Source organism: Ascaphus truei, chromosome 11 (assembly GCF_040206685.1).
Source record: "Ascaphus truei isolate aAscTru1 chromosome 11, aAscTru1.hap1, whole genome shotgun sequence".
Taxonomy (NCBI): domain Eukaryota; kingdom Metazoa; phylum Chordata; class Amphibia; order Anura; family Ascaphidae; genus Ascaphus; species Ascaphus truei.
The window spans coordinates 11,637,918-11,660,275 of NC_134493.1; the positions used below are offsets into that span (position 1 = coordinate 11,637,918).

At 44.8% G+C, this 22,358-nt stretch overlaps 1 protein-coding gene across 6 annotated transcripts in view; it reads right to left on the bottom strand.

Moving 5' to 3' along the window:
- Nucleotides 1-22,358, bottom strand: part of NPRL3 (NPR3 like, GATOR1 complex subunit) — a 374,812-nt gene that overhangs the window by 335,484 nt on the left and 16,970 nt on the right. For 4 of the 6 annotated variants that reach the window (XR_012787349.1, XM_075565264.1, XM_075565261.1 and 1 more), the window contains exons 4-7: nucleotides 11,837-11,875; nucleotides 6,744-6,873; nucleotides 5,354-5,428; nucleotides 2,872-3,025 (exon numbers count right to left, since the gene is read on the bottom strand). Coding sequence is in view for 5 of the 6 variants with exons in the window: in XM_075565264.1 (XP_075421379.1) it covers nucleotides 2,872-3,025; nucleotides 5,354-5,428; nucleotides 6,744-6,873; nucleotides 11,837-11,875 (398 nt within the window). In the remaining variant the exon portion in view is untranslated. The remainder of the gene's footprint in view (nucleotides 1-2,871; nucleotides 3,026-5,353; nucleotides 5,429-6,743; nucleotides 6,874-11,836; nucleotides 11,876-22,358) is intronic. The other 2 variants (XM_075565267.1, XM_075565265.1) reach the window with 1 other exon arrangement.

The window sequence follows — 22,358 nt, forward strand, 5'->3', positions numbered from 1 at the left end:
CCGTAACAGTTTTATCATGGAGATACATTATCCATTTACCTCTGCGACCTTCTGTTTAATTGATATGCTAAACTCATTAGGGCACATGCATCAAGTGCCGGTACGGGTTATCGCACCCCGTTCCGGCGTTAACTTCCATCCAAGTGAATGGGCGTTAATGCCAGAACGGTTACGATAACCTGTACCGGCACGTCTTGCTGTATGTTTTCACGTGAATGGGCGTTACTGCCAGAACGGTTACGATAACCCGTACCGGACGTCTTGCTGTATGTTTTCACGTGAATGGGCGTTAATGCCAGAACGGTTACGATAACCCGTACCGGACGTCTTGCTGTATGTTTTCACGTGAATGGGCGTTAATGCCAGAACGGTTACGATAACCCGTACCGGCACGTCTTGCTGTATGTTTTCACGTGAATGGGTGTTAATGCCAGAACGGTTACGATAACCCGTACCGGACGTCTTGCTGTATGTTTTCACGTGAATGGGTGTTAATGCCAGAACGGTTACGATAACCCGTACCGGACGTCTTGCTGTATGTTTTCACGTGAATGGGTGTTAATGCCAGAACGGTTACGATAACCCGTACCGGCACGTCTTGCTGTATGTTTTCACGTGAATGGGCGTTACTGCCAGAACGGTTACGATAACCCGTACCGGACGTCTTGCTGTATGTTTTCACGTGAATGGGTGTTAATGCCAGAACGGTTACGATAACCCGTACCGGACGTCTTGCTGTATGTTTTCACGTGAATGGGTGTTAATGCCAGAACGGTTACGATAACCCGTACCGGACGTCTTGCTGTATGTTTTCACGTGAATGGGTGTTACTGCCAGAACGGTTACGATAACCCGTACCGGACGTCTTGCTGTATGTTTTCACGTGAATGGGCGTTAATGCCAGAACGGTTACGATAACCCGTACCGGACGTCTTGCTGTATGTTTTCACGTGAATGGGTGTTACTGCCAGAACGGTTACGATAACCCGTACCGGACGTCTTGCTGTATGTTTTCACGTGAATGGGTGTTACTGCCAGAACGGTTACGATAACCCGTACCGGACGTCTTGCTGTATGTTTTCACGTGAATGGGCGTTAATGCCAGAACGGTTACGATAACCCGTACCGGACGTCTTGCTGTATGTTTTCACGTGAATGGGCGTGAATGCCAGAACGGTTACGATAACCCGTACCGGACGTCTTGCTGTATGTTTTCACGTGAATGGGCGTGAATGCCAGAACGGTTACGATAACCCGTACCGGCACGTCTTGCTGTATGTTTTCACGTGAATGGGCGTTAATGCCAGAACGGTTACGATAACCCGTACCGGACGTCTTGCTGTATGTTTTCACGTGAATGGGCGTTAATGCCAGAACGGTTACGATAACCCGTACCGGCACGTCTTGCTGTATGTTTTCACGTGAATGGGCGTTAATGCCAGAACGGTTACGATAACCCGTACCGGACGTCTTGCTGTATGTTTTCACGTGAATGGGCGTTAATGCCAGAACGGTTACGATAACCCGTACCAGACGTCTTGCTGTATGTTTTCACGTGAATGGGCGTTAATGCCAGAACGGTTACGATAACCCGTACCAGACGTCTTGCTGTATGTTTTCACGTGAATGGGCGTTAATGCCAGAACGGTTACGATAACCCGTACCGGCACGTCTTGCTGTATGTTTTCACGTGAATGGGCGTTAATGCCAGAACGGTTACGATAACCCGTACCGGACGTCTTGCTGTATGTTTTCACGTGAATGGGCGTTAATGCCAGAACGGTTACGATAACCCGTACCGGCACGTCTTGCTGTATGTTTTCACGTGAATGGGCGTTAATGCCAGAACGGTTACGATAACCCGTACCGGACGTCTTGCTGTATGTTTTCACGTGAATGGGCGTTAATGCCAGAACGGTTACGATAACCCGTACTGGACGTCTTGCTGTATGTTTTCACGTGAATGGGCGTTAATGCCAGAACGGTTACGATAACCCGTACCGGCACGTCTTGCTGTATGTTTTCACGTGAAACTTTTCTTTGTTCAAACTTTCATTTATAGATTGCACGAGCTTTGGAATATTGTTTAACAATTTTATGTAATTTCCACAAATTCTTCCAACCGACCCCAACTGCAGGGGACAAAGCATTAATGGTGGCTTATTCATTCAGCTGTGATGGTGAGAATTGTGGTACTATCACACGGAAACTCCCAGTCAATAGGGATTGCCCAGCAATAGTCCCCCGATTGGCACTATCGCAGTAACCCCCCTCAAAGAACGAAAGGTTTATTCGGTCTGTCACAAAAGTATTTTGAGAGCAGAAATCGTTAGCTGTATTAAAAATGTTTTGCCTGCAATCTTGTTAATTAGATACTGAAGACATTAACTTTACTCTTTAAATTAAATGAATGAAGAGAGACCGTGAAATGAATAATAAAGGGTATATAAAAAGGTGATGCAAACATTATGTACTGTAGGTGTACATCATGGAAATGCCAGAGGGACATTTTGCCAGCACTGTTGTCACAGGTGAGCACCACAGGTGACATTCGCTGTTTTGTGAACTGTATCAAGTCACCGCTCAATATTTTTTTATTGAGACAACACAAACAGCGCTAAAATGCTTGCACTGGTACATGGATGCCTAAGGGGTTATTCATTTAACTTCAATAGTGCCGATCGGGGCACTATGGCATGAAAACTCACTTGGACTTGTATGGGAATTTCCGTGTGGTAGTCCCACAATTGGCAATATCACAGTTTAATGGACAAGCCCCCTACTGTAAGTCTTTGACAGCATTACCATATTTATTTTAAAGTGTTTTATTCATCCTAAATATAATACAGTTTTGAGATGGAAAAAACTCACTTTCAGACATGGCAGACACTTCATCTTGAATGGCCAGTATGAGTTTAGCTTCTCTGGTTAGGTACTGGCAGCGGCGTTCTTCATGCTGCAGAACGATTGCAATGCGACGGGAAAGATTGTGCATGCAGTTTATTACAGAGGGGTCTGCATTTGCCTGTGGAGCAAAACAAACACATGCAATTTAAACCAACAAATATAAAAATAGCCATGCCTTATAATACTGCGGCCAATAAAAACGGTTTCAAGTTCTAGAAGACGCATTGGACGTGGAGAAAAGCAGATTCGATGTACGAAAAGGTATCAAAGAAAAAGAAATGGCACACAAGTAGTGTTTCCAGAGCTTATTTTGTATTGGAACAATTTGATCAGTCCTTTGCCCTTTTTCCATGTACTAGTACAGGGGGCTCAACTCCAGTCCTCAAGAACCCCCAACAGGTCAAGTTTTCAGGATATCCCTGCTTCAGCACAGGTGGCTCAATCCTTGACTGAGCGACCTGTGCTGAAGCAGGGATGTCCTGAAAACCTGACCTGTTGGGGGAGTCTTGAGGACTGGAGTTGAGCCCCCTGTACTAGGGACTTCTGCTTAAAAGGTAAGTTTGCATTACAGTCACTATTTGCACATATGATCTTTAATAACAGCAACTTTTTAAATACTTCCAGCAGTCATATGTAGAGACCATAGCCACAAAAAAAAGAAGATATATATTATATATAGAAATATAAATATAATATATATATATATATATATAAATATATAGTATATATATATATTCATATTCTCCCCAAACACATAACCCTTTAATAAGATCCCTGAGTTTGCGATAAAAGGAACATACATTTTGATACCTAGAATACGTGACTTGACATTCCTTTAAACGAGCATTTCTGATGTGTCATGATACTGTAAGTGTAGATTCTACAAATAGTGAACTGCACGATGACTCCTGATTACTAGAAAGCTAGTATTGAATGGGCTGATAAGGATATGTACGAGCTAAAACTGCTTAATCACCACACAGCATTTCTTGGCTCTACTAGTGCTGACTCATAGTATTGACCAGAACATACCAGGGGGACAGTAAAGATTACAGATATTTCACCCTGCGTGCGCTAGATGACACCGCCTACTTTTCTGGCGTCCTTGCCAAAGTATGCGGCATGTTCTTAATGACATTTCAGAAGACCATAAGTCTATTATATGTTTGCAATTTAATAGATGCATTAAAAATAAAGTCTTCTAGTTACAGATCTTTAAGCCTAGCATGATATGCCTAAATAGTGTATTTGACTTTAATATGAACTAGCACCGTTTATTTTTTAGAAAAATAAAACACACTATGGTACTACTGATACTTGTACTATTTGCAGTAACAGTTTTTAACATGCCAATGTAAAAACTGTTCATATGTGATTGTCCAAACTATTTTAAAACATGAACTCATCAACATCGATTCATCATTTTCATCAAAATCTATCACAACTTGCAGGAAAATAATGACTAACATACAGCATACAGGCAGTCCTCGTTTTACATGAATGGCTTATCCAACGCTATGCAATGCTTACCTATGTTCATTTTTACAACGCCAAAACGGCTTATCTTACGCTCTTACGACGCTTTGCAAAGTTGTTTATGTGTATATAATATATATATTATACTATATATTATATTATATATTATGTTATATTATATATAATACAGTATATGCACTATATAATTTATGTGTGCTGCATATCTTATTGTCTGCGTAAAATATTTTGTGTATTTTAGCATTAAAAATGCCTTCAGGAACGGAACCTTTCATTTAAACAGTGTTCCTATGGGGAAACGTGTTTCGCTTTACGTTTCGCTATCCAACGCCATTTTGAGTAACGCATTGTGTCGGATAACTGAGGACTGCCTGTATAGACAATGCGAAACCATTAATGTAGCATTGATAGTGTTGCTTTTCAGACAAAGTTTATAAAGAAAAGGGCAGTTAAAATGTTTCTATTCCATTAGATACAAAATAAAAATGTACCCCCCGGTTTTTGTATTCAAAAGGTCTGCCCTTCTGTATATTGCAGCCAAGAGATCCATAGGACTAAATGTGCTTAATACTTGTTATGGTTATTCAATAACATAAGCGAGAATGTTAAACTTTATAAGCATCAGGCCAATAAAGTTGAAGAAAAATACAATTGTTTCAGATTCATTTATTGCAAATACTTATTTGATTGTCACTCTCCAGCAGATCGGATTTTATTCAATGAATCAAATGCCAACGATGCTCTTAAATGACAAAAAGTCAGTTCTGAAAGGTGAAACATTCTAGGTGTATATTCCATTTGTGCATAGTATACATGTATAAAAAAAAACCTGTGTTTGTGAAATTTGTCAAAGTGAGAATGGAAACGTTTGCGTTGTTCTATATAATGCACTATAATGAACTATAATGAACGGACCACCACAAATATCAGTCCTTATACATAAACATCTTACCCTCAACGCAAAGACAACACTGAAGAGAATCATTGTGGGCACTTCTCTCTTTGGTGAAGGGTCGGTTTTCGACACCTAATATACAAATAAAAGAAAACCAGGAAATTACTTTATTTTATTTACTTATTATTAACCAACAACATGACATTAATTTGAAAGGGAATAACATGATTGTACTGAAACGTGCCACAGCTTCTATGCAGTTTTATGGGAAGCTGCTAATATACAGTACTGTCTGTAATGTGTGCCATTTACCATGGCAAAGATGTGGTGCAAGAGAAATAGATGCAATCTATGCGTATATGTATGCATATTTATGTATGTGTGCATGCATGTGTGCATGCATGTGTGCATGCATATGTATTTATGTATGTGTGTATATTTACGTGTTTGTATATGTATGTGTGTATATATGTATGTATGTGTGCATATATGTATGTATGTGTGCGTATATGTATGCATGTATATGTGTGCATGTGTGCATGTGTGCGTGTATGTATACATGCATGTACTGTATATGTGTGTATTTATGTATGTGTACGTGTTTGCGTATATGTATGCATGTGTGTGTTTGCATATGCATGTGTGCGCATGCGTATATATGCATGTGTGCGCATGCGTATATATGCGTGCGCACGTGCATATATGCGTGTGTGCGCGCAAGTGTGTATGTATGTATGTATACATACATATATGTAGTGGGTGTTGGGTTCACAGCTTGCAGGGTTTGTGTGTTTAGTTCCAATTGACCCCCAGAACAGATTATGTTAATAACAAGTTGAGAATACTACGGTCTTATTTATTAAATAATATATATTATTGCTTTAATAAAGATTAGCTACAACAGGAGTGCAGTACGTGTTAGGTCACTGGACCTGGAATTGATCTACCAAACAAAATGCCAAAAGAAAGGTGAAATATTTCCACGTATATAAAAACCAAATGTAAAGCACTCCCAAAACAAGCATTTATATTTCAGTTTAATAAGCAGGGCTTGAAAAGGATTACCAGTCAAGGAAACGTCACTAGTCTACCACAAGTTATGCAAAACACAGAATTACTGGCCTACACATAAACAAGCAAAATAGCATTATAGAATATACACAGTACCAACATTGTATGAAAGCCCAAAATTAGCACACAGACTCTCCTACCTCATTCCCACAGTTCCCCACCTCTTGTGATCACACAGCAGGAACCCCCCGTGGCCACTCTGCCCTTCCCACCCCAAACGATAAAGACCCATGGTAAAATATACAAGTTTTCACAGAACGTAGTCCTCAAAAAACATGTACAGTATATGCACATACGGCAGCACTATACAGGAAGAATATACTGTTACTAGTAAATCAGAGCAAAGAACTAAAATGACACCAAGGTCCAATAATACCTGGCACAGCGCATGTTGAAGGAGTGTTGGATGACCAACAAAACGCACATTGTCAATCTTCAGCTCAAACTTTTTACCGCACATATCCGACTTTGTAGCCAAAATGGTTGCAAGTATGACGTCTGAAAACCTGAAACAATGGGAAACAAGTGAAGAAGATTAGAGACAGAGATTAAGGTACCAGTGTCTGGAAAGTGAATTACTGCGCTATTGGAATTAAAAGTAATTTGGAAAATTTCTACTGAAACTAGTACATAAAGTTCTTAAAATTGTAACATAAAAGTATCTTAAATTACAGGTAGTGAAAGCATGCTTATTAATTCCATGCTATGCGATATTTCAAACAGACAGTGAACCTTAAAGGAATGAAAAAAAGAGCTTTGGTTAATGAGACAGTCATTTGTTTTAGATATAGTATAGGAAGGAAACAGTTCTTGATTTGTGCAGCTGATGTTCAAGAGCTCAGGCCATCCGTGGCGTGCCAAAGCAAGGAAAGGCTGCAGAAAACCTGGAATTCTGGGAGCCTGAATATTCACTATTTTGCTGCTAACCACTTGTTGCCGACTTAGGTAAAGTTCTATTCCCATTAAACTCCACCAGACTCACTAAATGACAAATACCGGTTTAACAATTGCTAACCTGCCTACATTGAAATGTGCACCAAATTCATGAAGCTAAAACTCTCCCGAGAATAAAACTCTGCTTCTTCTGTGTTGGATTAAAATGCAGGGCATTGAACAGAAATACGCATATAGAACGGTTATGGTTTGGAGAATGCCTCTTATTTTATTTGTATGTGTTTCACTACCTTAGCAGCACTTTGTTAAAAAAAAGTCAGGAATTTACTGCTGTTCTTGAAAGCAAAACTATTCCGGGGAAAAGGGAAACACTTGTGTTGAGTCTGAGGCACGTTCTATAGTGCCGGGCGCGGATTTTTAGTTGGGTGACGTTAGTCAGCCTTTCAATAGATGTGCCGCGCGCGCACGGCAGGGAGAGGGGAGCCGACAGACAGCGGCGAAGATGAAGAAATTCATCTTTTCGCGCCGCTGCCTGCGCTCAAATGTATGTATTGGTGTGTATGTGTGTTTGCATGTGTGTATGTGTGTGTGTGTCAGTGTGTGTGGGGGGGGTAAATTAATGCACACACACAAAAAAAAATTATTAAACTTTTTTTTTTAATTAAACAAAAATCTTACTTACACTCCCCTTACACTTACACTCACACACATACACACATGCACACTTACCTGCAGCTCCCGGCTCTATAGACACGGAAAGCATACGGCACGTGCAAGCTGCGTTCGCATAGGAACGCGCGGCCGCACGCTGTATAGAACGGCCCTAAGAATCTTAGATCAGATTAGAGCACTAAAGAAAACTTTAAAGATGCTAAATGGTTTGTTAAAATGGTGTTAAGGCCACAATACAGCCGTTATATAGTAAAATGATATTTGACAATCAGTCAAAAGTCATCTTTCCTAAGAACCTTGCTAAAATTATAGAAAACAGTGGTCCACGTGCGCTAGTATTAGGAGTACTGTACGGCACCTATTTCCAAAATGTTTTGGGGGGAATAAAAAATAAATAAAAGTCTAATTTTTTATAAAATCTCCCACCTCTTTTCTTATAGCATAATTATTTCACAAACAACCCAACAAACCCTAAACAGTAGTATCACCCTTCACACCTAATTTACAGTACTGTATGTGCTGCTTTTACTCCATAATCTAAATAAACTGAACATTAATCTCTTTTGCATTGACAGGGGGTAAATTGGCCATCACTAAGACAATTACATAGCTAAATGATCAAAACAGTAATGCCACCTTGAAAATGTCAGATTCGTACTGAATCAGCCTGTATTCCCCGATTATCACACTGCTTTTGTCTCATATACTGTAGCTTCAATTCTGCAACCTTGAATTCTACCTGCTACTGCTGTACAGTTCTACAATACATTACTACAGCAAGGGCTTCATAAAAGGACTTGCTACTTCTACTGTAAGATTGTGAAATCAAATACATGTTATTTAGCCATTGGCTATATAGCCTCCTTTGCTTAATAATATGTAAAGTACCTAAAGACGTGAAGACATCAATCCACATGAGAAGCAAGTCCATTCAGATGAATGCAGCTCAGAGCTTCACAGCATTTTGAATAGTGGCCAAGGCGAGACAATAAGAAAGTCTGGGCATTTTTGGCTTAACCAAGAGATTTAACAAGAAAGTTAAGAACCACAATAAATACTGGACTTTAGTATGTTCAGTAAGGGTGGTCTGGGAGTCTCTGTATAAGTAACGAGAGAGAAAGGCAGAGAGAGAACCTGTGGTAAATAACCTAATGCAGGCAAAAGTCACAATAGCAACTTACGCCTCTTCATACTACCATGAACCAACATATAGAAATACTGATTAATGTCATTTAATCTGATTAGTCTAAACAAGGAATAGATTAGAGCCCTTTAAACCGAGCCACCTTTGCAATCTGCCTATTCGTGCTAATTCGTGGAAGTATATTTTAGAATTCTTTAATATAAATAAAAAATGTTTTGCTGCAACCTTCTATCAAACAACTATTTATGCCTTGTACTCTACTTTGACATTATATTCTGTTTCTCCAAAAACATATTCTTTAGGACCATGTTAACTCAGTGGTGCTATCACAAAACACCTTGTAGGGCTGCATATCAGTTCACTTGAATAGGCCATAAGGTGGGTGGCGATTTATGGCACAGCAATACTTCCTAAATAAGGGTCTTTATCTTTAATTACTACTGTATAATATCAAACAGAACTGCTACTTTATACACAGAGCAGATACTACTTTGTATGGTCTTCAAAATTATTGCCAAGTTATTTTTGTAATAATAGTATTATTCTCCTTTTTTTATTGTATACAACAACAAATATACAAGATAAATATAGATCACATAAACGATGCTCTAGAAAATGTATTAAGAGCATGGAGAATATATATCACATACGGTAATTGAGATGCATTTGCTGAAAAGATGCACAATTGAATAAGATGTGATATCCATTCATAAGAATACGACAATATAGACAATGTGGTATAGAAAGCCAAATGCTCCCATTGTGCAAGATAGAACGAGTAAGATAACACAATGTTGTACATGTAAACGGTGCATATCTAAGTTTAAAGTGGGTGCTGCCTGCATTGTCTCATTATCTTTGAACACCAAAGTAATGGAACTACAAACTTTCACACATTTTTTAAGTGTATGAAATTGCATTGTTCCACTTCGTATACTTTGCAGGCTTTAATGGCATTAATTGAGCCACCTACAGATATGTATCTTGCGGCATAAAAGCTTTCTTTTACATCATACTGCTCATTTGTGTTTAATAGAGCTCCCTGAAATGCATCTGCCATGTACGTTAGAAATACTAAGCCTTCGGAGAAGCTGTTGATACAGATGGGGCCACATTTAACATTTGGGCGCAAGGAAACTGCAACTGAAGGGAGCCTGACCCACGTCCTGATCGCAGCTTCCCCACGCCCAAAATCTCAGGAGACTCATTTCCCATCAGGATTAATACAGTGGGGGTCCCTGCTTCTGAATGGGACTTCCGCAGCGTTATTCCTACCGGGTCTCCAGCAGCCTGTAAGAGCTGCGCAGCGAGAGCAGAGGCAGTCCCTCACTGTCTCCCTGCACAGTTCTTACAGGCGATGGCGCTGGTTCTATTTTTATTACTGTGGAATTCATTACCCATGGAGACAGTGATGGCAGATACAATAGATTTGTTCAAAAAAGTTTGGACACCTTTTTAGATAGGAAAGGTATACAGGGATATATCAAATAAGTAAACATGGGAAGGATGTTGATCCAGGGAATAATCTGAGTTTATTTTTCAACCTCATCTACTATGTAACAATGTACATTGTCCATTAAAAGTGGAGACCTGAAAACTCATTTCGGCTGTTTGCGCTGTTACACAACGATAACCGCAATTTTACTTTAGTGACAGTGCCAATTAAAGTTTAGGTTAATCGGCCAAGGAGACTGATCTTGATAGACTGCTGGGGCACGAAATATAGTTGCAGTCTGCTATTTCCCAATGGCAGGTCAGCTAGTCGCTGGCAGGCTAAGCCGCCTTTCCTCCTTCCAGTTATTTCCGGCCAATGAAGCTGCCCCGAGATGGGGTTTTCCATTGAGCAGCACCGCTACCTATTCTGCAGCATCAGACACCTTCACATAAAATCCCTCTTAGGTTAGTTATTATCAGAGCAAACTGATGTGTGTTCTCTGATGCCTTCAAATGTGGGGGGGGGGAGAGAGAGAAAGGATGACACCGCTTAATTGTTTTATTATGGGTTATTTTGGCATTTGTTTCAATATGTAAAATCAATCAACTAAACGCTACAAATGAAAAAAAAAATGTTTACAACACCCCCCACCTTTTCAGAGATTTTCGAGTCCTTGAATGTGTATGTAGTATTTGTTAATGTTAATAAGCTACAATATAGCTCTTAACTTTTATTGTACCGGGCTACGGAATATGTTAGCGCTTTGCAAATAAACAATAAAAATAATAATATAAAAGCAACAAACTTGAGGAGTGCTTGTAACGAGACACCGTTCCATGTCATGTGTCTGCCTTAGAAGCTCATTTTGTCCTTCTGCCAAAGAGAACAGATTCTGCCAACTTTATCCTCAATTCTAATTTTCTACCATCCCACCTCCTCCGTTACTCTGTTCATAGCATACAATATACAATATACAAATGATACTAATGCCTCAAATACCGAAGACAAAACATTCTTTTTAGCCTCTTCAGTTTATTTATCTTCAAGTGGTTATGTATCTGTCCCTCCATTTGTTTCAACCAGAAACTGTGTGGAAAAAATAACATATCCCTGAGTATTCAGTAAAGCATAGATTTGTGCCCATAAATGTTAGTAAGCAATCTGCAAAAAATTATGAAGGTGGATAATATAATTACATCAACTTCAGTTAGTTTTATTTTCAATATGATACAGGGATTAGAAAAATAGAAGAATTGAAGACTCATTAGACAAAGAAAGACACATTCTAAACATAGGAAACATTGTTTAGAATGTCTAGTCTTACCCTGCCACCAATTGCTCATCAGTTAGAGGACATGGCTCACTGAAATAGGAAGAGGTCCATCACCAAACCAAAATACAACAAAGCATAAGAAAGTGACATCAAATAACAGCACACAATGAAGATACTAAGCTCTGGTGTGTCACGGATATAACCAGAGATGTGCACAATTTTCCCGGTTCGCGTCACAAATATTTGTGAGAGTCTTGCAGTGATCTGCACTGTGTCAAATAGTTTCTGCAAAGCTTTCAGGCAGTGATCAGAGTGGCTTAAAGAAGTAAATGGTACTAGGCCTGATTTTTAACACGATCTACATTTATTAAATTATAGGGATGGCCATAACAGCTCTCAGTTGCATTTGAGAAAGGTATGCAAAATATGTATTCTGTTAAAAAAAGGAATGAAGAAAAGCTTTCCAAAATAAAAATAAATCCCAATTTGTGAAAATCTTAAAACTTTGAAAAAGTCGCAATGAAAGCTGCAAATTTTGAGACAGGAATAAGATCACACTGTTTTCTGGGTGAATTTAGGTCGTTACGAAATATTAAAAAGGGGCCTTTTGTAAAGTGTGGTATTTTTAGGAGTTGCAATTGTCTAAAAAGGTTCCAGTTTTTGAACGCGTGCAAATGTTGTGCTCATCTCTAGCTATAACACAACTGATAAGGAGAAAAAAAAAGAAATACACGAGAAGTATATTTTAACAAATATGTTAAAGGGCACATTTAAAAACAAAACTGAAGCAAAACACAAAATGCAGTACAAGTCTGAAAAAAAAAGTTAAAATCAGTAAAGATCAGTAACATACTTACAATAAAACTGTGCAAGTAGTGTATCCATTCTGCAGTCATTCACTTCAGTGGCAGTAGTATGAGCTAAACAATAGTCATTATTACAAGAGGCTAGGACAGCCACAATATTATTTACTCAGGATTGCAGCTGTGGTCATATTCAATAGTGCGTGATGTATGAATAAAGTCAGTTATCAAAACGGCTCAAGAACTATACACCATCAAAAACATGGAGGGAAATGTATATAAAGAGATACATGTGTATGAGAGAGAGAGAGAGAGAATGAGGAGGAAAGATGGAGTTTATAAAAGCTGCAATGGGGTTCTTATAGGCTCTTAATCAGTGTGCTGGGAAGCCGTGTTCTTCCTCTTCCAAGGGATGCTCTAAAACAGAAATCTGCACCGCTTGGTTTTGTCTGTTGTATTCAGTATCTGAAACAGTACACATAACATGGCCGCCAGGGCCAGCGGCCCCCTGGCAGCCAATAGAAAGGCTGCAAAGTCATCGGGAGATGTGGTCAGAGCTGGGGTCAGAGCTCTCCATTACTGAGTGGCCGTACAGTATTTACTAATTTCTACTGGCAGCATTTTTTTGTATAGATCTTAGAACCCGGGAGTTTCAGACGTCAGAGCGCAATTCCTCTCCAGGTAACACCCCGGTTTGGGTTCTAACATGTAACAATACAATACATTTTGAGGCTATTGCTGCTTTAAGTCCCAAGTCAATGGGGCGTAAAGCATCCCTCACACAGAGGAAAAGTCCACATAGCATATTGAATAGGTGTGAGTGAGCCTCATCACAACACAGACATGTCCTCCTGTGACAACAACAACAACAACAACGTATGGAAGGGGATTCAGCATGTGACAGACACAGGGCACATAGTGGGCATTATTTACCAAGCAGCCTTCTGCCATAAGACACTATTCAGCCCATTCAAGATAATAATAATAAGGTGTCTCCCAGCGCAGGAATAGGTCTTAATAATAATTATAATAAGGTGTCTCCCAGCGCAGGAATAGGTCTTAATAATAATAATAAGGTGTCTCCCAGCGCAGGAATAGGTCTTAATAATAATTATAATAAGGTGTCTCCCAGCGCAGGAATAGGTCTTAATAATAATAATAATAAGACCGCTACGTAAATATCAATCAGTATATTTTTGGAATTGTAATACAGTTCAACAAATTCTACACCTTTCTTGTGTTTGTACTTTAAGGGTCATGAGATCCAACATGAAAAATGGCGGTTACCAATATTTTGCTGACATTTAGATCCAATATTTTGAATGGGATATTCTTATATTGGATACATTCTGAAAGTAATCATACCCGAGATCTGGAACTGACTGACATAGCGGAGAGAAGGACTGCAGTATTTAGCAAGAATACATTTCTCCAGCCATTATATTGTTTAATAAATACAGTTTCTGTAATGTTTTGAGCACAGTGTTCTAATTTAAATTGAAAGTATTGATAGATTTACGATATATCAGCTAATTTTGCTTTCTGTAGTAAAATATTAGCTTTTTTTGCTTATATATAGATATTTGTTTTCATGCATACCTCAAATTATTTGCCAGACATGGCTGAGGAGTTCCAGAAGGGGGCGCCGAAACGTTTGTAATTCTGCTGACTGGCCCTTCATACTGCTTTGGTTAATATTGTGTAGTATTTTAAAGTTAACAGTGCCAAATGTAATACCAAATATGTACACAGGATAAAACAAAACACACACACACACACACACGTTCTGTGTCTAACAAAATGCTTTTATTTGTGCGAGCTTTCGAGATACACTGATCTCTTCCTCCAGCGGTGTTACAATGGATAAAGCAAAAAAGTTTTTAACTTAAAAACAGTGCATCCTGGAATGTTATCTGTGACAGAAGGCTATCCCCCCCCCTGTGGAGTATGCGACTTATGACTTAAGGTGTTAAATTGTCCCTGAATGTTAGTGATGTAAGAGTATGTGTGTGTGTTTGTGTGTATGTAAATATAAATTTATAAAGCGCCCACAGTGTATACAGCACTTCACAAAAAAGGTGCGTGGAGTGGGAGTGTATGCCAATGGTGTGGGTAGGTGTAGAAATGTAAGAGGGTGTTGCATTACTATTAATGTGTGTAGATACTATGTGGTCCCTATTGGTATATACTGTAGGGATAGAATTACATTGTACATTTGTATGTGTAAGGGATAGCTGTGTGTGCATTCATATAGCGCAGTATGTATAGGTATGGCCTTTAGCACTCATGTGAAGAGAATTCTCGTGTCAGGGTAGTGACTCATGAAGCTGCAGTCAAGCCATACGATACAACCGGATATGCTCCAACACAGCAGACAGAGGCCAAAGGATTACAGCCTTGAGATCGGATTTCATAAACCGTGGATATAACCACAGAATTGTAGACCAGCAAATCCACAAAGCCACCAGAATACCAATAAGTGATCTCCTTGAATACAGACAGAAAGAGACAAGCGACGGGGTACTTTTGGTGGTCACATATAACCCACACCTAGAAGCCCTAAGCAGGATCGGCAGGGAACTACAACCCATTCTCCATGAAGATACAAGACAGCAACAGGTCTTCCCTAAAACACCCTTATTATCTTACAGACAACCTCATAATCAAGAAAATGATTGTGAGGAGTAAAGTATTCAACGGGACAAGACCATGCCAGGACGCAAGATGCAAAACCTGCACAATTCTCCACACAGCGCACAATACAATTACCACACAGGAATCTGGAGTACAAAATCAGAGGAAGGTTCACCTGTTCCTCTAGCAAAGCCGTTTACCTCATGTGCATGAAATGCCCAGGGGGCTGCAACAACATACTGTAGGCGAGACGGGACAGGGGCTAAACAATAGAATTAATCTGCACCGCCACAGCATCACAAACGGAACAAAAGACAGTCCATTTCTCCGACTCTGGCCATAAGATGAACGATCTGAAGGTGGCCATACACAAAGGTAATCTTAGAACACCGAAAAAGAGATGGTTGCATGAACACCCTACATACAAATTTATGCAACTGTTCGGAACACTAAGGCCGTGCCTATAGTGTCGTCGTTGCTGACATGGCGGGTGACGTCACCCGTCGCCACCGGCGAAAGTTATGTTTCGCCGGGCGGCCGGGTCGCGGGATTCCGGCTATTTGATTTGTTCAAGGGCCGTCACGTGACGCGACGGCCCTTGAAAAATCAAATTTTGCCGGCTTCAGGTTTTTGCGACGGCAACGTCGCTCGTCACGTGCACTATAAGCACACGCAGCGGCGGCAATGTATTTGTTTTCGGGCGACGTCGCGTCGCCGGCACTATAAGTAGGGTGACCACCCGTCCCCCTTTTGCCGGTACAGTCCCGGTTTTTCGGGAGCTGTACCGCTTTTCTGTGTGTACCGGAAATGTCCCGGATTTTCCTCAATGTGTCCCCGTTTTTTTTTTTTTGTCGCCGGCGGTGCGCGAGTAAGCTGCGGTGCGCTGTACGCTGTGCGCGAGTCTGCGGCGGCGCGGAGGAGGAGACTGCAGCAGCCCGGCTGGTAAGTTTTTTTTTTTTTTTTTAATGCCTCCCCTCCCCCCGGCAGTTTCCTACCTTGTTGGCCAATCCCCTGCGTCCCGGCATTAAGCCCCGCCCCCCGGCATCATCCTTCACCAAGGACCGGCATGTAGAATGGATGGAAGGGCGCCGTGGGGTGGGGTGGGGTTTAAGGCCAGCGTGCCTGGGGGCGGTGGGCAGGGCCAACTTGCCTGGGGGCGGGGCTTCCGCTTCCTGCGGCAGAGCACATGTGGTGTGTGTCTGCCCGCGGCTCCTGGCTCCTCTGCGCGGTGTCTCCCCCCCTCTGCCCGCCCGGGGGGATAGGAGGTGGGTTTTTCATCCTTTGCCTCCTGTCCTGGCGCTCCCTCCCCCCCCCCTGTCCCCTTGGTTCGGGAGATGGGCGCGGTGGCGGGCAGTGGTGGCTGCGCGGTGTCCCCCATTCTGCCCCGGGAACCCGTGGCTGCCCGCCGGGGGAGGGGGAGGCGGCAGTTTACCTTTGTGTCCCGGCGCTTCTATCCCCCCCCCCCCTTGGGCGCGGGGGTGGGTGCAGGGGGAGGCGGAGAGCCACCTGCTCGTGACTGCCTCTGTATGTACTCCAGTGTGTGTGTGTACCAGTGTGTGTGTGTGTGTGTGTGTGTGTGTGTGTGTGTGTGTGTGTGTGTACCAGTGTGTGTGTGTGTGTGTGTGTGTACCAGTGTGTGTGTGTACCAGTGTGTGTGTGTACCAGTGTGTGTGTGTGTGTACCAGTGTGTGTGTGTACCAGTGTGTGTTTGTGTGTACCAGTGTGTGTGTGTGTGTACCAGTGTGTGTGTGTGTGTGTACCAGTGTGTGTGTGTGTGTGTGTGTACCAGTGTGTGTGTGTGTGTGTACCAGTGTGTGTGTGTGTGTGTGTACCAGTGTGTGTGTGTGTGTGTGTACCAGTGTGTGTGTGTGTGTGTGTACCCGTGTGTGTGTGTGTGTGTGTACCCGTGTGTGTGTCTCTCTCTGTCCCTCTCTCTGTCCCTCTCTCTGTCCCTCTCTCTCTGTCCCTCTCTCTCTGTCCCTCTCTCTCTGTCCCTCTCTCTCTGTCCCTCTCTCTCTGTCCCTCTCTCTCTGTCCCTCTCTCTCTGTCCCTCTCTCTCTGTCCCTCTCTCTCTGTCTCTGTAACCGTCCCTCTCTCTCTGTCCCTCTCTCTCTGTCTCTGTAACCGTCCCTCTGTCTCTGTAACCGTCCCTCTGTCTCTGTAACCGTCCCTCTGTCTCTGTAACCGTCCCTCTGTCTCTGTAACCGTCCCTCTGTCTCTGTAACCGTCCCTCTGTCTCTGTAACCGTCCCTCTGTCTCTGTAACCGTCCCTCTGTCTCTGTAACCGTCCCTCTGTCTCTGTAACCGTCCCTCTGTCTCTGTAACCGTCCCTCTGTCTCTGTAACCGTCCCTCTGTCTCTGTAACCGTCCCTCTGTCTCTGTCTCTGTAACCGTCCCTCTGTCTCTGTCTCTGTAACCGTCCCTCTGTCTCTGTCTCTGTAACCGTCCCTCTGTCTCTGTCTCTGTAACCGTCCCTCTGTCTCTGTCTCTGTAACCGTCCCTCTGTCTCTGTCTCTGTAACCGTCCCTCTGTCTCTGTCTCTGTAACCGTCCCTCTGTCTCTGTAACCGTCCCTCTGTCTCTGTAACCGTCCCTCTGTCTCTGTAACCGTCCCTCTGTCTCTGTAACCGTCCCTCTGTCTCTGTAACCGTCCCTCTGTCTCTGTAACCGTCCCTCTGTCTCTGTAACCGTCCCTCTGTCTCTGTAACCGTCCCTCTGTCTCTGTCTCTGTAACCGTCCCTCTGTCTCTGTCTCTGTAACCGTCCCTCTGTCTCTGTCTCTGTAACCGTCCCTCTGTCTCTGTCTCTGTAACCGTCCCTCTGTCTCTGTCTCTGTAACCGTCCCTCTGTCTCTGTCTCTGTAACCGTCCCTCTGTCTCTGTCTCTGTAACCGTCCCTCTGTCTCTGTCTCTGTAACCGTCCCTCTGTCTCTGTCTCTGTAACCGTCCCTCTGTCTCTGTCTCTGTAACCCTCTGTCTCTGTAACCCTCTGTCTCTGTAACCCTCTGTCTCTGTAACCCTCTGTCTCTCTCGCCCTCTGTCTCTCTCGCCCTCTGTCTCTGTAACCCTCTGTCTCTGTAACCCTCTGTCTCTGTAACCCTCTGTCTCTGTAACCCTCTGTCTCTCTCGCCCTCTGTCTCTCTCGCCCTCTGTCTCTCTCGCCCTCTGTCTCTCTCGCCCTCTGTCTCTCTCGCCCTCTGTCTCTCTCGCCCTCTGTCTCTCTCGCCCTCTGTCTCTCTCGCCCTCTGTCTCTCTCGCCCTCTGTCTCTCTCGCCCTCTGTCTCTCTCGCCCTCTGTCTCTCTCGCCCTCTGTCTCTCTCGCCCTCTGTCTCTCTCGCCCTCTGTCTCTCTCGCCCTCTGTCTCTCTCGCCCTCTGTCTCTCTCGCCCTCTGTCTCTCTCGCCCTCTGTCTCTCTCGCCCTCTGTCTCTCTCGCCCTCTGTCTCTCTCGCCCTCTGTCTCTCTCGCCCTCTGTCTCTCTCGCCCTCTGTCTCTCTCGCCCTCTGTCTCTCTCGCCCTCTGTCTCTCTCGCCCTCTGTCTCTCTCGCCCTCTGTCTCTCTCGCCCTCTGTCTCTCTCGCCCTCTGTCTCTCTCGCCCTCTGTCTCTCTCGCCCTCTGTCTCTCTCGCCCTCTGTCTCTCTCGCCCTCTGTCTCTCTCGCCCTCTGTCTCTCTCGCCCTCTGTCTCTCTCGCCCTCTGTCTCTCTCGCCCTCTGTCTCTCTCGCCCTCTGTCTCTCTCGCCCTCTGTCTCTCTCGCCCTCTGTCTCTCTCGCCCTCTGTCTCTCTCGCCCTCTGTCTCTCTCGCCCTCTGTCTCTCTCGCCCTCTGTCTCTCTCGCCCTCTGTCTCTCTCGCCCTCTGTCTCTCTCGCCCTCTGTCTCTCTCGCCCTCTGTCTCTCTCGCCCTCTGTCTCTCTCGCCCTCTGTCTCTCTCGCCCTCTGTCTCTCTCGCCCTCTGTCACTCTCGCCCTCTCTCTGTGTCACCCTCTCTCTCTCTGTGTCACCCTCTCTCTCTCTCTGTGTCACCCTCTCTCTCTCTCTGTGTCACCCTCTCTCTCTCTCTGTGTCACCCTCTCTCTCTCTCTGTGTCACCCTCTCTCTCTCTCTGTGTCACCCTCTCTCTCTCTCTGTGTCACCCTCTCTCTCTCTCTGTGTCACCCTCTCTCTCTCTCTGTGTCACCCTCTCTCTCTCTCTGTGTCACCCTCTCTCTCTCTCTGTGTCACCCTCTCTCTCTCTCTCTCTGTGTCACCCTCTCTCTCTCTCTCTCTGTGTCACCCTCTCTCTCTCTCTGTGTCACCCTCTCTCTCTCTCTGTGTCACCCTCTCTCTCTCTCTGTGTCACCCTCTCTCTCTCTCTCTGTGTCACCCTCTCTCTCTCTCTGTGTCACCCTCTCTCTCTCTCTGTGTCACCCTCTCTCTCTCTCTGTGTCACCCTCTCTCTCTCTCTGTGTCACCCTCTCTCTCTCTCTGTGTCACCCTCTCTCTCTCTCTGTGTCACCCTCTCTCTCTCTCTGTGTCACCCTCTCTGTCTCTGTTCACGCTCTCTGTCACGCTCTCTGTCTCTGTCACCTCTCTGTCACCCTCTCTCTGTCACCCTCTCTCTTGTCACCCTCTCACTGTCAGCCTCTCTCTCTCTGTCAGCCTCTCTCTCTCTGTCAGCCTCTCTCTCTCTGTCAGCCTCTCTCTCTCTGTCAGCCTCTCTCTCTCTGTCAGCCTCTCTCTCTCTGTCAGCTCTTCTCTCTCTGTCACCCTCCTCTCTCTCACTCTCTGTCTCTCTGTCTCTCTCACCTCTCTCTCTCTCTTGCCTCTCTCTCTCTGCCTCTCTCTCTCTGCCTCTCTCTCTCTGCCTTCTCTCTCTCTGCCTCTCTCTCTCTGCCTCTCTCTCTCTGTCTCTCTCTCTCTGTCTCTCTCTCTCTGGTCTCTCTCTCTCTGTCTCTCTCTCTCTGTCTCTCTCTGTCTCTCTCTCTCTGTCTCTCTCTCTCTGTCTCTCTCTCTCTGTCTCTCTCTCTCTGTCTCTCTCTCTCTGTCTCTCTCTCTGTCTCTCTCTCTCTGCCTCTCCTCTCTCTGTCTCTCTCTCTCTGCCTCTCTCTCTCTGCCTCTCTCTGTCTGCCTCTCTCTCTCACCCTCTCTCTGTCTGCCTCTCTCTCTCTCTCACCCTCTCTCTGTCTGCCTCTCTCTCACCTCTCTCTGTCTGCCTCTCTCTCTCACCCTCTCTCTGTCTGCCTCTCTCTCTCACCCCTCTCTCTGTCTGCCTCTCTCTCTCACCCTCTCTCTGTCTGCCTCTGCTCTCTCTGTCAGCCTCTCTCTCTCTGTCAGCCTCTCTCTCTCTGTCAGCCTCTCTCTCTGTCAGCCTCTCTCTCTCTGTCAGCCTCTCTCTCTCTGTCACCCTCTGTCTCTCTCTGTCTCTCTCACCCTCTCTCTCTCTGTAACCCTCTCTCACCCACTCTCTGTCTCTCTCGCCCTCTGTCTCTCTCGCCCTCTGTCTCTCTCGCCCTCTGTCTCTCTCGCCCTCTGTCTCTCTCGCCCTCTGTCTCTCTCGCCCTCTGTCTCTCTCGCCCTCTGTCTCTCTCGCCCTCTGTCTCTCTCGCCCTCTGTCTCTCTCGCCCTCTGTCTCTCTCTGTGTCACCCTCTCTCTGTCACTCTCACCCTCTCTCTGTCACTCTCACCCTCTCTCTGTGTCACCCTCTCTCTCTCTCTCTCTGTGTCACCCTCTCTCTCTCTCTCTCTGTGTCACCCTCTCTCTCTCTCTGTGTCACCCTCTCTCTCTCTCTGTGTCACTCTCTCTCTTCTCTCTCTCTGTGTCCACCCTCTCTCTCTCTCTGTGTCACCCTCTCTCTCTCTCTGTGTCACCCTCTCTCTCCTCTGTGTCACCCTCTCTCTCTCTCTCTCTCTGTGTCCACCCTCTCTCTCTCTCTCTCTCTCTGTGTCACCCTCTCTCTCTCTCTCTCTCTGTGTCACCCTCTCTCTCTCTCTCTCTCTGTGTCACCCTCTCTCTCTCTCTCTGTCACCCTCTCTCTCTCTCTCTGTCACCCTCTCTGTCTCTGTCACCCTCTCTGTCTCTGTCACCCTCCCTCTCTCTGTCACCCTCTCTCTGTCACCCTCTCTCTGTCACCCTCTCTGTCTCTGTCACCCTCTCTGTCTCTGTCACCCTCTCTCTGTCACCCTCTCTCTGTCACCCTCTCTCTGTCACCCTCTCTCTGTCACCCTCTCTCTGTCAGCCTCTCTCTCTCTGTCAGCCTCTCTCTCTCTGTCAGCCTCTCTCTCTCTGTCAGCCTCTCTCTCTCTGTCAGCCTCTCTCTCTCTGTCACCCTCTCTCTCTCTGTCACCCTCTCTCTCTCTGTCACCCTCTCTCTCTCACTCTCTGTCTCTCTCACCCTCTCTCTGCCTCTCTCTCTCTGCCTCTCTCTCTCTGTCTGCCTCTCTCTGTCTGCCTCTCTCTGTCTGCCTCTCTCTGTCTGCCTCTCTCTGTCTGCCTCTCTCTGTCTGCCTCTCTCTGTCTGCCTCTCTCTGTCTGCCTCTCTCTGTCTGCCTCTCTCTGTCTGCCTCTCTCTCTCACCCTCTCTCTGTCTGCCTCTCTCTCTCACCCTCTCTCTGTCTGCCTCTCTCTCTCACCCTCTCTCTGTCTGCCTCTCTCTCTCACCCTCTCTCTGTCACCCTCTCTCTGTCACCCTCTCTCTGTCACCCTCTCTCTCTCTGTCACCCTCTCTCTCTCTGTCAGCCTCTCTCTCTCTGTCAGCCTCTCTCTCTCTGTCAGCCTCTCTCTCTCTGTCAGCCTCTCTCTCTCTGTCAGCCTCTCTCTCTCTGTCAGCCTCTCTCTCTCTGTCAGCCTCTCTCTCTCTGTCAGCCTCTCTCTCTCTGTCAGCCTCTCTCTCTCTGTCAGCCTCTCTCTCTCTGTCAGCCTCTCTCTCTCTGTCAGCCTCTCTCTCTCTGTCAGCCTCTCTCTCTCTGTCACCCTCTCTCTCTCTGTCACCCTCTCTCTCTCACTCTCTGTCTCTCTCACCCTCTCTCTGCCTCTCTCTCTCTGCCTCTCTCTCTCTGTCTGCCTCTCTCTGTCTGCCTCTCTCTGTCTGCCTCTCTCTGTCTGCCTCTCTCTGTCTGCCTCTCTCTGTCTGCCTCTCTCTGTCTGCCTCTCTCTGTCTGCCTCT